The sequence below is a fragment of the Mesoplodon densirostris genome, chromosome 9 (assembly GCF_025265405.1).
Source record: "Mesoplodon densirostris isolate mMesDen1 chromosome 9, mMesDen1 primary haplotype, whole genome shotgun sequence".
NCBI classification, from domain to species: Eukaryota; Metazoa; Chordata; class Mammalia; order Artiodactyla; family Ziphiidae; genus Mesoplodon; species Mesoplodon densirostris.
In genome coordinates, this window is record NC_082669.1 from 16,909,600 (window position 1) to 16,927,250 (window position 17,651).

General features: G+C 36.1%; 1 protein-coding gene across 4 annotated transcripts in view; it reads left to right on the forward strand.

Annotated features, from left to right (window-relative positions):
• Positions 1-17,651, forward strand: part of KMT2E (lysine methyltransferase 2E (inactive)) — an 89,041-nt gene that overhangs the window by 54,694 nt on the left and 16,696 nt on the right. For all 4 annotated transcript variants that reach the window (XM_060107942.1, XM_060107944.1, XM_060107943.1 and 1 more), the window contains 7 exons: positions 279-317; positions 4,721-4,951; positions 5,070-5,200; positions 6,997-7,114; positions 8,127-8,236; positions 11,967-12,231; positions 13,176-13,274. In XM_060107942.1, the coding sequence (XP_059963925.1) occupies positions 279-317; positions 4,721-4,951; positions 5,070-5,200; positions 6,997-7,114; positions 8,127-8,236; positions 11,967-12,231; positions 13,176-13,274 (993 nt within the window). The remainder of the gene's footprint in view (positions 1-278; positions 318-4,720; positions 4,952-5,069; positions 5,201-6,996; positions 7,115-8,126; positions 8,237-11,966; positions 12,232-13,175; positions 13,275-17,651) is intronic.

Below are 17,651 nucleotides of genomic sequence, written 5' to 3' on the forward strand. Positions count from 1 at the left end.
ATTGTAATATTGAGCACACAGAAAATTTAGAAATTTTCTTAGCATTGTATCTTATACATATTTTCATGTTATTACGTAGTCTGTATTTATTTTTAATAGTAGTACAGTGTTCTAGTAGATGACTTTACTTCAACATTCACCTAGTTCTGGCTATATTGGTTATTACCATATTTTGTGTTATTTATATGACTTCAATAAAAAGCTTGAGTGAACTCATTTTTAAATATTAATTATATCCAGTTTTTAAAAAACTAACTCAGAATTCCATGTTATTTCAGGCCTTTCGTGAAGGATCTAGGAAATCATCAAGAGTTAAGGTAAACACATTAAATTTAAGCCCTTATTACCAGTTGTCCAATATCTAGGAACTTAACTAAGTGGTTCCTTGTTCATAATAAAGTAAATTGTGCTGTCTTAATTCTGTGTCATTTTATTGCTTATTATCTTTACCAGAAGTGGGACCATAGAGAATTATAATACGGTTAATATACCACTCTTGGAGTTTATTAACACTGTTAAAACATTAAAACAAAAGGAGATATACAAGTAATTTCTAATAGTAAAATTTCTAATACTAAAATTAAAAATTTTCATTTTTCATTGTATTCCGTGTCTCCAGTACCACTAGTATTCTAGACATAGAAATGCAAAATAATATTTGGAATTTGAAATTTTGCTCTTTTGCAAAGTTGGAATTCTAGTGATTTAGTTGTCAGTAGTTATAAACTATTATGAAATCACCATGGATTCACCGTGTAAGTACAGACTAGTCACTTGTACCTTGAATTAATGAGAATACATCCTCAGTGTTGTAGATGCCAAGATGGCTGAGAGAACCAAGCCCCCCAGCTCTGCCTCCCCGTAAAAGATAGGTTTCTGTTGGATCACGGAGGTCAGCTGTACAGTGTTACTCTAACGCTCTAGGTTAGGTAGCAAAGGAGCATGAGTATCTCAAGTTGCCAGATATTAAAATAGGATGTGGGAAGCATGTTAGAATACATCTGTTGTCCCCATAGTATAAAGTGTAATAATTATTAGTTATTTCACATTCCTGGAAAACAGATCGTTAAGCAGCTGTCCAATGATTATTCTTGCATAGTTTTGGAACTCTTTCTTAAGAATGTTAATACATGGTGTCACTCAGCATACTGCAAGTCCAAAGTCCTGTAAAATGTGCTGTATATGTTAAAGTTGGGGGTTTTATATTTACTATATTAAACTTGTATTTATGGGACTTTCTCTGACACCAGAATGAAGAGGTCTGAAAAAGGGTTTTTTGTTAAGCTGTTAGAACTACTGATACTCCAGTGGTTTTCCTTTTTTCCCATTTTATCTAATCTGAATAGCAGGCTTAATGAGGAAGGAGCATCTTTTACTTAACTGAAATATTTTCATTTATTATGTAAAGAAGTGACTAAGGAATTAAAATTTGAAAAATGCTTTGTTCATCTTTGAAAATTTTTTCGTTAACTTGAATATGTCTTTAAGATCATTACATTTCTAATAAGTAATTCTGTCATATTAAAAAGGCTCAAGAGATACAGAAGAACTGTATTGAAGAGAAACCAAGTTAGTAGAGGATTTATTTTGGGGGGTGGGGGAAGGAGGGCAAAAAAGAAAACAAAAACTGAGTAGATTTCTTTAATAAAGGTGATGAAAACCTTATTATGTAGTGTCGTATAGGAGAAAGACAAATATACCGTATATTATCACTTATATGCGGAATCTAAACAATAAAACAAATGAATAAATAGAATAGAAACAGACTCACAGATACAGAGAACAAACTAGTAGTTACCAGTGGGGGAAGAGGGGACAAGGGCAAGATGGAGTTAGGGGATTAAGAGGTACAAACTACTATGTATAGAATAAATAAGCTACAAGGATAATAATAATAAGCAAAGGGAATATAGCCAATATTTTATAATCACTTTAAATGAAGTATGATCAATAAAAAATTTTGAATCACTACGTTGTACACCTGAAACTAATATAATATTGTAAATCAGTTATACCTCAATATATAAATAAACATAAATAATAGGGGTAGTAAAAAAAAAGTGATTGTAAACTTTTGTGTCTGTATATAGTATCTGAAAAATATTTTTGTATTATATAAGCCATATTCACTATAGAAAATTCTGAAAAATAAAAAAAGAATAAAAATAAAGGCCCCAAAATATGTGATATTTCATATTTGTATAAAAATCTGTTCTTTATCAAGTGGTCATTATAATGTAGAATATATAATTCCATAAAAGATCAATTAGTAAAAGAAACCTACCCCTATCAAATAGTTGAGCAACTTACTATCGTTTGTTTCATTATAGAAAAGAATACTTTTTGTAAGATTAGTTACTTATATGGAAGTTGGACTGATGGTAAATTTTAGTAAGTGTTACCATACACATGTACATGTCTAACAGCATATATAAGAACTTTCATGAAATCTATATGTGATTTTAAAATTTCACAGTTATGGTAGGTTGTACACATTATAGAAATAATCTATCTTCTCATAAAGGTGTTCCATTCTGTAGAAAAATTGATGAACAGCATTTGCAAACAACTAAATTGAAACTTCTTGTGTTAATAAATCCATTATAAATTTGAATTATGCTATCGATAAGGTATATGTTTTTGTTATCTGCATTAATTGATTTTTGTCTTAAGACTGCAAATAATTAATTGAGGGAGTCCAGGCTTTAATAAACTTTTTAAATGTGTGGTAATTATGCCTTTCTATAAGTTGCATTCCAATGAGAAAAGGATTCCCTTTTTGTTTCCTAAAACCTATTGAGAGGTTGTAACTTTTCACTGCTTGGCATTTAGCATTCTTTTTCTTTTTTTTTTTTAATTTTTATTAGAGTATTGTTGATTTACAATGTTTTGTTAGTTTTTGCTGTACAGCAAAGTGAATCAGTTATACATATACATATATCCACTTTTTTAGATTCTTTTCCCATATAAGCCATTACAGAGTACTGAGTAGAGTTCCCTGTGCTATACAGTATGTCCTTATTAGTTATCTATTTTATATATAGCAGTGTGTATATGTCAGTCCCAATGTCCCAATTTATCCCTCCCCCCTTTCCCCCTTGGTAACCAAACCATAAGTTTGTTTTCTGCATCTGTGACTCTATTTCTGTTTTGTAAATTAGTTCATTTGTACCATTGTTTTAGATTCCACATACAAGCGATATTGTATGACATTTGTCTTTCTCTCTTTGACTTACTTCACTCAGTCTGACAATCTCTAGATCCATCCATGTTGCTGCAAATGGCATTATTTCGTTCTTTCTATGGCTGAGTAATATTCCATTGTATGTACGTACCACCTCTTCTTTATCCATTCATCCATCGATGGACATTTAGGTTGTCCATGTCCTGGCTATTGTATATAGTGCTGCAGTGAACAATGGGGTGCATGTATCTTTTCGAATTAAGGTTTTCTGCAGACGTATGCCCAGAAGTAGGATTGCTGGATCATGTGGTAGCTCTATTTTCAGTTTTTTAAGGAACCTCCATACTGTTCTCCATAGTGGCTGTACCAATTTACATTCCCACCAACAGTGCAAGAGGGTTCCCTTTTCTCCACACCCTCTCCAGCATTTATTGTTTGTAGATTTTTTGATGATGGCCATTCTGACGGGTGAGAGGTGATACCTCATTGTAGTTTTGATTTGCATTTCTCTGATGATTAGTGATGTTGAGTATCTTTTCATATGCCTCTTGGCCATCTGTATGTCTTCTTTGGAGAGATGTCTATTTAGGTAGTCCGCCCATTTTTTGATTGAGTTGTTAGTTTTTTTGATATTGAGCCGCCTGAGCTGTTTGTATACTTTGGAGGTTAATCCCTTGTTGGTCACTTTGTTTGCAAATATTTTCTCCCATTCTGTAGGTTGTCTCTTCGTTGTGTTCATGGTTTCCTTTGGTGTGCAAAAGTTTTTAAGTTTAATTAGGTCCCATTTGTTTATTTTTGTTTTTATTTTCATTACTCTAAGAGATAGATCAAAAAACATCTTGCTGCATTTTGGCATTTAGCAGTCTTATCTTAACAGATTTTAATGGGGGGTATGAGGAGGAGCAAGCACTTAAGCTTAAAGGTCTTTATTTTGTGAGACATTTTATTCTCATGTTGAATTTATCATGTGGACAGTTGATTGTAGATCTTGGAATTATACAAAATTAAGATATCAAAGTATATTTTTATTATAAAACATGTTAAAAGTTGAAGTATTATATCAGAAAATAAGTTTATACTTAATATGCAGTATGTATAGTTTACATAATAATTGTAAATTTATTCTGGTTAAATAGAACTGTGAGTACAGAGTAGATATTGGCAGTCTCAAAAAAACTATTATACACTATCTTTTTTTAACCGTTAGCTGACAGTGACTCCAAAGTTTTGGGTATTTTCAATTTTATTGAAAGCCCCCATTTGGCTACAGTAGTGAAACTTAAATTTCTGCTATTCAACTTAACTCTGCTTCCTTCAGTTTTCCAACTCGTGTGTCTGGCATCAGTATAAAGTATTAAGCTGCTCACTTATGGTCTTTTTTTTTTTTTCTTTTTCCTACTAGGACCAACTTAGAAAGCCTGCCATTATTTCTGGTTTATATTATATTCTTTTATATAGATTGTCATATTTTGTGTGTGTGTGTGTGTGTAAATACTTAAAATCCAGATATTAATGCTTAGCTTGCTGTGATTTTAGGGCTCAGCTCCAGAGATTGATCCTTCATCTGATGGTTCAAATTTTGGATGGGAGACAAAAATCAAAGCATGGATGGATCGATATGAAGAGGCAAATAATAACCAATATAGTGAGGGTGTTCAGAGGGAGGCACAAAGAATAGCTCTGAGACTGGGCAACGGAAATGACAAAAAAGAGATAAATAAATCAGATTTGAATACAAATAATTTGATCTTCAAACCTCCTGTAGAGGTAAATATATCATTTGCCAAGAGATGATAAAGCAAAAACCTTTTTCTACTGTATATCTTAAGTACTTAGACTGAAAGCAGTCTGGTTTTAGTTAATCTCAACTTTTCTCTGATTGTAGAGCCATATACAAAAAAATAAGAAAATTCTGAGATCTGCAAAGGACTTGCCTCCTGATGCACTTATCATTGAATACAGAGGGAAGTTTATGTTAAGAGAACAGTTTGAAGCAAATGGATATTTCTTTAAGAGGTATATTCATTTATTTCTCCATATTATTTTTCTGTAGTTAAGTATTGAATTTTTGGCTGTTTTAAGCACAAAGCTATTGTTTATGTGTATTTTGTTTTCTAAGGGATTATTTTAATATTTAAAACTGTAGATGCAGATATATTCCTTAGTCTCTTTTTTAAATTAATTTATTTATTTTTGCTTGTGTTGGGTCTTCATTGCTATGTGTGGGTTTTCTCTAGTTGTGGCAAGCGGGGGCTACTCTTTGTTGCTGTGTGCGGGCGTCTCATTGTGGTGGCTTCTCTTGTTGTGGAGCACGGGCTCTAGGCACGCGGGCTTCAGGAGTTGTGGCTCGTGGGCTCAGTAGTTGTGGCTCATGGGCTCTAGAGCACAGGCTCAGTTGTTGCACATGGACTTAGTTGTTCCGCGGCATGTGGGATCTTCCCGGACCAGGGATCAAACCCGTGTCCCCTGCATTGGCAGATGGCTTCTTAACCACTGTGCCACCAGGGAAGTCCCTATTCCTTAGTCTCTTCCCCATCCCTATCTTGCTGACACTTCTAAAACAATCTACTTAAAAGATAAACTGTAGCAATATAGGTGGACATTAATGAAAAAGTCTGATTACCTGAGATTATAAGGAACCCTTTCCATCTAGGACCCTTCCTAATTCCTTATAATTGCTAGAACCTGCAAAGACCACTGGTGACCACGTCCTTCTTTTATCAGAGGATGTTAGATTTGGTCTTACATTATTGTCACCACTTTCAACTGCCACTTTCTTGGTACTGGAAGGACTTTGGAGCCCTCTTCTATCGTTTGTGATTTTGGGGGTGGGAATTGATGTGATCTTGTGATAGCCATCGCTTCCCTGAGGTCTAGAAATATGTTTGTATCTCTAGGGAAATAACATTCTCAGCCTATATACTATAATTATTTAAAATATTTCATATTGTTTATAACTGAGTTACTTAAGTTATGAAAGATATACAAGAATCTTTCCCTTTCGTATAGCAGATTTGATCTGAAACAGTGCTGTAAATCAAACACGTAAGTGCACTGATAGGAACTTTAATGGCATCTCATTATGAATCCTCATGTAAAGGCAGTGGTCACTCCCTTTTTATCATTCTTTGTAAATTTGAATTCCCACCTGAATTAGTTACCTTTGGTTTAGGTAAAGTTATAGGAGCAGGTAAAAATCTTATTAGCATGAATTAGCCTAGTGGTTAAGAATGGGTTCTGGGGGCTTCCCTGGTGGCACAGTGGTTGAGAGTCCGCCTGCCGATGCAGGGGACACGGGTTCGTGCCCCGGTCCGGGAAGATCCCACGTGCCGCGGAGCGGCTGGGCCCGTGAGCCACGGCCGCTGAGCCTGCACGTCCGGAGCCTGTGCCCCACAACGGGAGAGGCCACAGCAGTGAGAGGCCCGCGTACCGCAAAAAAAAAAAAAAAAAAAAAAAGAATGGGTTCTGGGGCCTCCCTGGTGGCTCAGTGGTTAAGAGTCCGCCTGCCGATGCAGGGGATACGGGTTCGTGCCCCGGTCTGGGAGGATCCCATATGCCGCGGAGCGGCTGGGCCCGTGAGCCATGGCCGCTGGGCCTGCGCATCCGGAGCCTGTGCTCCGCAACGGGAGAGGCCACAACAGTGAGAGGCCCGCATACCGCAAAAAGAAAAAAAAAAAAAAAAAAAAAAAAGAGTGGGTTCTGGTATCAGACTGCGTATATTCAAATCTTGGCCTCCCTACTTAGTCTGAGTCTTTTAGAAATTTCTTAAATTCAAAATGTTAATAGTTTCTAATGCATTTCTTTTTTTGTAGACCATACCCTTTTGTTTTATTCTATTCTAAATTTCATGGTCTAGAAATGTGTGTTGATGCAAGGACTTTTGGGAATGAAGCTCGGTTCATTAGGCGTTCTTGTACACCGAATGCAGAGGTAAGCTTATAGAAATCTTTTGGGGAGGCAGGGGTAGGGAGTGTGTGGAATCTGAGTATTAAGCACAAAAAAGTCTGGTGGCCTAAAACAGACCACCGGTTTTTAGTTGTTGATGCATTTTATACTGCCCAACATCTTTCCATTACGAAAATTTAGGTGGTAACTGGCTGTGAGGTCTCAAGTTACTTTGAGCATTGAAGAAATTGTGATGTTACTTGTAAGAGAAAATACTGGACTTCTCTGTTTATTCTGGAAGCTCTATTTATGAGTCAAATATATGCTCTGATTTGATCAAGGTAGATGACGAAGCTGAAAACTAAAGTAGATTTTATATGTGCTAGTATAAAATTTTTTATAAAATTATGTTTTAGAAGTGGTGTGTAAAATAATATTTCTGGTTTTGTTTTTCACGTACCAAAATAAATGTTTTCTAGTTATATAATGTTACAGTTAAGAGTGTAGGTTTTGAAGCAAGACTTACAGATTCATGTCTTCTTTTTGATTTACTAGCTTTGTAACCTTGTCTGTGCTTCAGTTTTATCTGTAAAAAGATGTTATGTGGACTAAAGGAGTTAATACATGTAGAGTACCTAGAACAGTGTATATCACAGAAAAGTATAGTGTTAAACTGTACTTTAACTGTATACTTATAAACTGTACCATTAATGCATTTCATTAAATCAAAGATGCCATCACTTGTAAAACTCCCAATTTCACAGATTTTAAAAGGGGAAAAAATATGCACCATAGAATTGATAAAATAGAGTTATTTTCTTTTTAATGTTCGTAGAGCCTGCATCAAACTTGCATTGATGTGTACCTCCTTCCCAGTTGATAACCACTGATTTAGGTACAAGTCTTGTAATTAAAAGCATATTTTCCATGTTGTATTTGTGAATTACTTTGAAAAGAATAGTTTTCAAAATTGCAAGATGAGATGCTTCTAAAGGTAGAAAATAATTTATAGAGATATATAACTATTTATGGAAATACAAAATTATTCTTTTAACAGGTGAGGCATGAAATTGAGGATGGAACCATACATCTTTACATTTATTCTGTACAAAGTATTCCAAAGGGAACTGAAATTACTATTGCCTTTGATTTTGACTATGGGAATTGGTAAGTTCAAGTCTGTAAATATGATACCTGTTGTTTTGAAATAATTCCTTAATGTCCTTATAAAAATGTAGGTATTGTCATTACTGCTTTAGCTTTTTATTTTTATTTACAATTAGGCAATTAAAAATACTTGGAAACAAGCATTCTGATATCAGCTTCCATTACAGCATGGTTGCTTTGCTCTTCCAAACTTTCTTATTATTGTAATGTAATGCTCATAGTATAATAATTAGTAATCCTAATTGAGCAATACTGACCTTGTTTATGTGAGAATTTTTTCCTTCTTTTCTTTCTTGTATTTTAGGTAGAGTGTAGAGTTTTACTCATTCAATTAATTTGGTTAATCAGTAGAAATGGATAATTTCACTTACTGCCCCTCAGAAGAAAAGAAATTGTGCCAAAGTTTCTTTGCAGTATAAATTGAAAGGGTTTGTTGGAGATCGTCCGAGAAAACTCTGAGAACTGTTGTTCTGAAACACTAAAGAAGAGTTAATTAACACTAAGAAAAGTTAATCCTGAGTAGAGAAACTGCAATTTAAATTTTAAAAATTTTACTGTAGGGCTTCCCTGGTGGCGCAGTGGTTGAGAGTCCGCCTGCCGATGCAGGGGACGCAGGTTCGTGCCCCGGTCCGGGAAGATCCCACATGCCACGGAGCGGCTGGGCCCGTGAGCCATGGCTGCTGAGCCTGCACGTCCGGAGCCTGTGCTCCGCAACGGGAGAGGCCACAACAGTGAGAGGCCCGCGTACCACAAAAAAAAAAAAAAAAACTTACTGTAAAAAATAGTAATACAAAAGTCCATGTAGGGAGTTCCCTGGTGGCCTGGTGGTTAGGACTCTGTGCTTTCACTTCTGTGAAAGCCTGAGTTCAATCCGTGGTCAGGGAACTGAGATCCTACGAACCGTGCGGCCAAAAAAACAAAGTCCATGTGCCTCATTTCCAAATTAAGAAGCAAAACATTATCCATTAAAGGCCCATATGTTTAGCAGCCAGACTGCGTCTATCCTCTGTCTTTTACCAGAGATAACTGCCATCTTTAATTTGGTGAGTTTAACATTTTTACTATGTCTGTAGACGTCCCTAAATAGTATCGAGTAGTTTTGTATATTTTAAAAATTTATGGAAATTATAATCTGTATTATTTTGCATTCACCTTTTCTCATTCATTACTTTTGTGAGATTCAGTTCTTTTGTTATGTGTAGCTCTAATTCATTTATTTTCACTGCTGATGGCATTTATCCATTCCACTATTGGTGGACCTTTAGATTTACAAAAAATGCTGCATGTGTACATGTTCTCTCCATGATAGGGACGTAGAAGTGGAATTGCTGGGTTGTAGAATGTGTACAGCCTCAGTTTTTACCAGACGTGGGTGAATGACCAGTTGATACTCCCATAGCTTTACTTCCTTGCAACACTTCTTTACTGTACTTTAAAAATCGATGTTAATCTGTGTGAGATAGTATCTTTTTATATTTGTAATTACCATTTTCCATGATTATTTTAAGAGCCCAAAGATCCTTTTATATATTCATTTGTCATTTGGATTTCCTCTCCTATGACTTGTCTCATCATCTGTTCATTTTTCTGCTGGGTAGTCTTTTTTTTTAAGCCAATGTGGGTGGAGGCACTCCTTTATATATTCTATAATCTTTTGGGTTATAAGGATTTCAGTTCATATCCTCCTGTATTTTATTTTTAAAAGTTTGTGTGGTATCCATTTTACATGCAGACATTTTTAATGTCCATTATGTTTTCTGTCAATGAAATCCCTCTTCCTTCAGTATATGCATCTCTACTTGATTGTTGGAGTCAGATTTATCCTGATAACTAAAGTGTTTCCTTTTTACCTCTTTCTCCGCCCCACCCCCAAGGTGGAAAATTGAGCATAATAGCTCTTTGCTCATTGCTTTGGGGGACTGTTTCCCACAGTGGTTAAAAATATAAGCTTTTTATAATCTGACTCTCTGGTTTCAAATCCTAGCTCAGTCAGTTATATTAGTTATGTAACCTTGGACCAATTTCATCATCTCTCTCTGCCTCATTACCTCGTTATAATATGAGAAAAATAATACTCACCTAACAGGAATATTTCGAAGATTGAGTTAACACATGTAAAGGGTTTAAAACCGTTCTTGATACAAAATAAGCGCTGAATAAATATTAGCAGTTGTCATCATTATTATTTGCAGTTCTGTTGTCCTAAAATCAAAGAAAATATCTAGAAAAAGTTTCCAGCTAGTTTCTATTACTGCCTGATTTGGAGAGGTGAGGGGTAGACCATGATGTTTGAGTTCTACCCCTGATCACAGAATTAGACAGTTTGACTTGTAGCTTTCTACCAGTGTTGAAAGTGAATGAGCTGGGCGTATTAGAAACTTGGAAAAGTAAATTATTTTTTTTTTTTTTTTTTTTTGCGGTACGCGGGCCTCTCACTGTTGTGGCCTCCCCCGTTGCGGAGCACAGGCTCCGGACGCGCAGGCTCCGGACGCGCAGGCTCAGCGGCCATGGCTCACGGGCCCAGCCGCTCCGCGGCATATGGGATCCTCCCAGACCGGGGCACGAACCCGTATCCCCTGCATCGGCAGGCGGACTCTCAACCACTTGCGCCACCAGGGAGGCCCGTAAATTATTTTTATTTTTTATTTTTTTTTCTTTTTGCGGTATGCGGGCCTCTCACTGTTGTGGCCTCTCCCGTTGCGGCACAGGCTCCGGACGCGCAGGCCCAGCGGCCATGGCTCACGGGCCCAGCCGCTCCGCGGCATATGGGATCCTCCCAGACCGGGGCACGAACCCGTATCCCCTGCATCGGCAGGCGGACTCTTAACCACTGCGCCACCAGGGAGGCCCAGTAAATTATTTTTTATTATGAACAAAGTACTCAAAACATGCAAAGTGGGAGTCTTCCATTATTGTTTAACTCTGGTTTGGGCATTCAGCCTATATCCTAGAGATGAACTGACTCTTGGTGGTAGACAAGAGGGCAGAGAGTTAACAAATACTGAAGAGCTGAAAAGTGTGGGCTTTGGACTCAGACCTGTATTTGAATGTCATCCCTACCACTTAATGTGTGACTTTGGACAAGATACTGACCCTCTGAGCTCTCATCTCATCTGTAAAATGGGAGTAATAATTATCACTACTGTGAAGATGAGAGGTAGTGCAATTATTTTTCAAGCTTCCGTTTATTTGAAAGAGGGAATACCTAAGGGCAAAGGCAAACATGACATTCAGTTTTTTCAAGGTGGCTTTTTAAAGAACCCTGGTTATTGAAATCATTCCTTAAAGTATAAGACAAACTAGTTAAGGTTTGGTATTTATTGTACCTAGCATTTTTTATTTAGGTCAGATTTAGAGTATTTTATCATATTCTGCATATATACTTTATAGCACTCTGAGGTAACCTGGCGTTTTTGCCTTAATATATGCCATGGTATCATTTGACTTAAAAAGACTCAGTTTTAATTTATTGGGGTTTTTTCCTTCTGTAACCCATCACTGGTTATCCTTATGATTGAGGGCCCAACCTCTGGTCAGAAATCAACTTCTAATTATTATATTGTTTTTATGAGAAAATTTATTTTGTCATAGTTACAAGGAATGAAAATTAGCGAAAACGGTTGCTTATAATTAGTAATAGCATACAGTTTTGTGGAGGTGTAGCTTAAAATGGATTAGAAGGTATTACAGTCTGTATCTTGAACAAATATTTAACTGGTTTTCTTTCCAGTAAGTACAAGGTGGATTGCGCATGCCTCAAAGAAAATCCAGAGTGCCCTGTTCTGAAACGTAGTTCTGAATCCACGGAAAACATCAATAGTGGTTATGAGACCAGAAGGAAGAAAGGAAAAAAAGAAAAGGATATTTCAAAAGAAAAAGATACACAAAATCAGAATATTACTTTGGATTGTGAAGGAACAGCGAACAAAATGAAGAGCCCAGAAACTAAACAGAGAAAGCTTTCTCCTCTGAGGCTCTCGGTGTCAAATAATCAGGTACTGAACTGTGCTCTGCTGATCCTTGATGAAAGAAGTTAACAGAAGAAAATTAGTTTGTCATATTTTATCCTCTTTTTTACATAAAATGGCTTAAACCTTTTAAGTCCATTCTGTTATTTAATGAAGTACTTATAAATGTAAACTACAGGTTCTGCTAGAATTTGTACAATAGTTGTTAAACTTTTAAGAAACAGCTCACCCAGCAAATCCTTGTAGAACTGAATACAAGATTTTCCTTAAGACTGGGTAATTAAAAACATTCTTCCAGATGCCACTGTCCTTATGTTTATAATAAATGTTCTTATTTAAAGTCTTAAGCCATAATGATTCCTTTCCTTTAATATTTGGGACATAATGAAATCAGTTCTATAGGGGTGACATACGATTTTTGAGAGGAAGTTCTTTTAAAAACACATAAGATAAATTTGGGGAAAGAGTTTGGCCCGTACTTCTGCTTCACCAGGAAGTATTTTGTTATATGCCCTCTAAACAAATGGAAGTTAGTTAAGAGGGACCTTTTAAATGTGAAGATTAAGTAAGCTTTTATTCGTCTTCAGTGTCTTATCTTCTAAGGATAGTTTCCCTTAAGTGTTAAATTGAACAAACCTTTATTAAGCACTTGGTATTTGTAGGCACTGGGTTTTGTGAAATAATTTATATGTTTATGTGTTGGTAAGAATATAAACTTAAGGCTTTGTGGACTCTATTGATAAAGAACATTATTGACTAGAACTTTGAAAAACAAAATGATTTGACTGCATGATTTTGAAAAGTTTCCTGAATTAGGAACCAGTTTTAAGTTTCTGGGATGGATTTAAGTACTATTGTAATTTTTATGTTTAATTAGTTCTGGTTGAAAGACATTTAAAATACATGGTTCTGTGCTTCTAGTTTGTAGATGGAGTAGTAGTTTCTATAAAGCAGTCATTTCCATCTTTCAGGAGCCAGATTTTATTGATGATATAGAAGAAAAAACTCCCATTAGCAATGAAGTAGAAATGGAGTCAGAGGAACAGATTGCAGAAAGAAGAAGGAAGATGGTAAGTTGGAAGGCAAGTAGCAGCTTCATGCTGTCACATGGGTTTAGTGACACTGCTCTTCCCAAAATACTGGCTGCTGCTGCCTTTAGGAGGGCCTTTACCTTGTTCTTTGAAGTTAGCAAACATGTGTCACTGAGCATTTCTATTTGGCTTTGTCATTACCATTCAAGTAACTTCCACTAATCTTTTGTATTTTCACTGTGTGTTCATTAGACAATTTAGAATTTCTGACATTTAAGAAATAATTTTTTAACATTTTTGAAGCAGAGTACTATTAATAAATTATAATGCCAGAATTACTGTTCAAAATGTTTTACATTAACTAAATGTATCCTTTCTCTTCATAATTTAATGTAAAACAAAAATGGAATTTTAAAGCTTATAATAGCACTAAATAAATGGGTTATGCCAAAAAGAAGAAAACCCACTGTTTGGCAGCTGCTATTTTTGCATCTCATACTGCTATCATAAAATAAGGTTTTCATTAAAATAAGTTTAGTATTTATACTCCTTGTACTATTTATTTGAAATATCTTAATGTATATAAAAACTAGGACAAGATATTTTCTTAAAAACCCATGGTAATTTAGCAATTGATAGAATGTCTACTGGGCCAGTTAAGAAGATATCATGATATAGTTTGCCTTAAGATTTGAAAATGACTTTATATACCAACTGATGATCTTAGTACGGGTTTTCCCCACTCCCCTTTATATGCTCCCTTGTTTCCTGTTTTAGTGATTTTCATGTTGTATTTCATGGAATCTCAGGTGTCATATACTTAGCGGTAGGATCTTTGGATTTTGGTCATTGTAGTCCTGCTTAAATGTAACTCTCTCTTATTGCCTTGATGGTCATTCCTCCAACACTGATGTATTGTTGATGTTCAAAATTGCAAAAGCAATGCAGAACTGTTTCACAGCCTCAGGATTTCAGAAGCACTGCTCTGATGGGACCGGGTAGTGTTAGGAATAGGAGAGAAGAAAAACAAATACAGGAGAAAATATTGGAGGAGCTTGCTTACAAAGAAGAAGGAGTTCTTCCTCTCCCTAAAGGAATTATCTTGAGCCTTTTTCAAGGTTGGGTTACATCTAATAAATTACCTGTGCCTACCCAAATTACCTATGGCCCTTCCTTGACTAGATGTTCAGTACTGGCCAGTTCATTCCAGTTGCCACAGCCTTGTCTTTGCAATAATCCTGCAGAAACTTTTAGAAGATCACTTTAGGGTATGATTGGTTTCCGTATGAGGCATGCGTCTGATACAAATACGGCTTTAAGGGCTATAACAATGCTTTTGGGGGGAGAGAAATGAGAGGAAAAAAGAAAACTCAAACCTGGAGGTTTGCTATATGGTTCTGGGGCTACTTTTAAAATACTTCCTTCAGTGCTGAGAAAGTTAGTGGAACTTAGAACATCCTCAGTTTGAGATCTCAGAAGGAAAGAGAAATGCCTTTTTGTTGGACATGATGGAACTTTGGATAGGTAGACAAAAAGGCGTACTTGGGAATCTGGTTTTGTCCAGATTTTGCCTACTAGTATGCTATATTAATATAAATGAATACTTCTTTTTTTTTTTTTTTTTTTTTTTTTTTTGCGGTACGTGGGCATCTCGCTGTTGTGGCCTCTCCCGTTGCGGAGCACAGGCTCTGGACGTGCAGGCTCAGCGGCCATGGCTCACGGGCCCAGCCGCTCCACGGCATGTGGGATCTTCCCGGACCGGAGCACGAACCCGTGTCCCCTGCATCGCCAGGCGGACTCTCAACCACTGCACCACCAGGGAAGCCCCATACTTCATGTTTTTATATCTGTTTTAGCATATTCATTTTAATATATGCCACTAAGGTGGTTGTGCAGCTGAGTATTTTTCATAGGATAGGAATAAACAATCGTAAATATTTAGAATTTGGTATTTTGAAGGGATATGAAATATTTTTTATTGAAGTATTGTTGATGTACAATATTGTATAAGTTACAGGCGTACAATAGTGATTCACAGTTTTTAAAGGTTATACTCCATTTATAGTTATTATAAAACATTGGCTATGTTCCCTGTGCTGTACAATATATCCTTGTAGCTTATTTTATACCTAGTAGTTTGTACCTCTTAATCTGCTACTCCTATATTTCCCCTCCCCCCTTCCCTCTCCCCACTGGTAACCACTAGTTTATTCTATATCTGTGAGTCTGCTTTTTTCTTATATTCACTAGTTGTATTTCTTAGATTCCACATATAAGAGATACCATACAGTATTTGTCTTTCTCTGACTTATTTCATTTAGCATAATGCCTTCCACATCCATGTTGCTGCAAATGGCAAACTTTCATTCCTTTTTTATGGCTGAGTAGTAGTCCATTGGGAATGGACGACTACCATTGTGTGTGTGTGATATATATATACACACACATATATATGTGTATATTGGTCACATCTTTATCCATTCATCTGTTGATGGACACTTAGGTTGCTGCCATATCTTGGCAATTATAAATAATGCTGCTGTGAACATTGGGGTACATGTATGTTTTCAAATTAGTGGTTTTGTTTTCTTTACACACTGAGAAGTGGAATTGTTGGATCCTATTAATTTTTTGAGGAACCACCATACTGTTTTCCTTAGTGACTGCACCAATTTACATTCCCACCAACAGTGTACGAGGGTTCCCTTTTGAAGTAAGTATTTAAAAATCCTTGGCTCCTTAACCTGTAGCCTTCAAAGTCACTGTAATGTTGTTAGTTGTAATTGCTATGTTTGCCTGGATGTTTTAATTATAGAATTTTTGCTATAGTCAAATGACTAGAATGCAAAAGCATGCATCCTAGAATTCTTGAATCTTAAGCTGAAATACAGTGGGTTGAAATACAATAATACGGTAAGTTGAAATACAGCAGGCTGTTTACACTCACCTGGTTTCAAAACCGGGGTACTACTGAGTAGCCTCTCCCAGGTCCATGGTAGTTGAGTTGAAGTTAGGTGGCCATAACCTTGTCAGAGGTTAAGTGTACAGAAGGGGGTTAGATATTGGGAAGCTCACCTTGTTTTGATGAACAGGTGGTTGATTAAAGATATAAAACCTTCGAAAGATTTAAATTCAAAAGGAGGCTTGCTTCCCCTCCTTCACCCCACTTATAATGAAATGAAAAGAACCTCCTTTGTAGTATCTTTTAATATTATATTTTCAAAATACTTCTCCACAACCTTATGGAAAGACTACTTTGGGAATATAGTCTTGGTAATATTTGATGGCCTATTATAGTCAGATTGCTTAAACTGGAGTCCCTGCAAGGTGGTTCAGGTGGTCTTCACATGTAGGAGGATAGAAATTTGAGACCAACAAAAGGATATGAAGGGATAGTCACCTAGCTATGAGTTTCTTAAGTCTGTCAAGCATCTAGGACAATCTAGAATTAACTGTATATCACTAGAATATAAACTACGTAAGGGCAAGGATTTATAGGGCTCATTGCCTTAACCCTAGCTTCTAGGGGAAAAAAAAAAGGTCTGTATTTTATAAAAGTAGGTGGTCTATAATTGAGCTTATTAGATGTTCCTGGCAGCCATTTGAGGAAAGCTATAGATAGGCCCATGAGTGTGAACTAACTGAAGCTTATAGTCCAGGCAGGATGCAGGATTCCCCACAATTTTCTCAGTCTTGATCCTTCACATCAAAAAGTATTCCATGGAACTCTAATTTAAGATGTTTTGTGAAAGAGTTTTGTGGCCAGTTGACTTTAGTAAACAGTATACCTTGCCCCCAACTTCGAGATTTCCAGTATACATGGTGTGTTTGAAACCTCTTGAGAAATTCTGTTTACGTCAGCATTTCCTCAACTTGTACGTCCTTGCAACTTGTCTTTTTGTAGTGACACCTTTGACATCCTGCAGATTTTTATTCCATAGAAAAAACACTCTGAGAAAACACTACTATACGGAATCCATGCTCTTACTAATGTCTCTAGGAAGTGACTTGATTTAGAAGATCAGTTTAGAAGATGCAAAACGATTTTTAATAATAGTAAACTATAGGGAGGGTAAATTTGCCAGAAAATCATCTGACATGTATTGTCCATCTTACTTTTCTCTCCTCAGAGCATGACTAAGTTAATGTTGATTACTAGTTTTAATTTTCTAAAGTCCCATTTTCTCCATCACAGTGTTTAGGAATTGTTTTTCCAAATATGAATAATTAATGAATGGGTAATTAATCATAGTATCGACTAGCAAAAAGGAACCTGTTTATTTTTATAGGTTGTCTGTTCAAACGAAATGAGGATATTCAGCTTCAGCTGCCTTGTAGTAAATTCAAGATTTTCAAAATCTTGTTTAAAGACTTCATTACATACCTTCAAATTACAGTGATATACATGGTTTATAG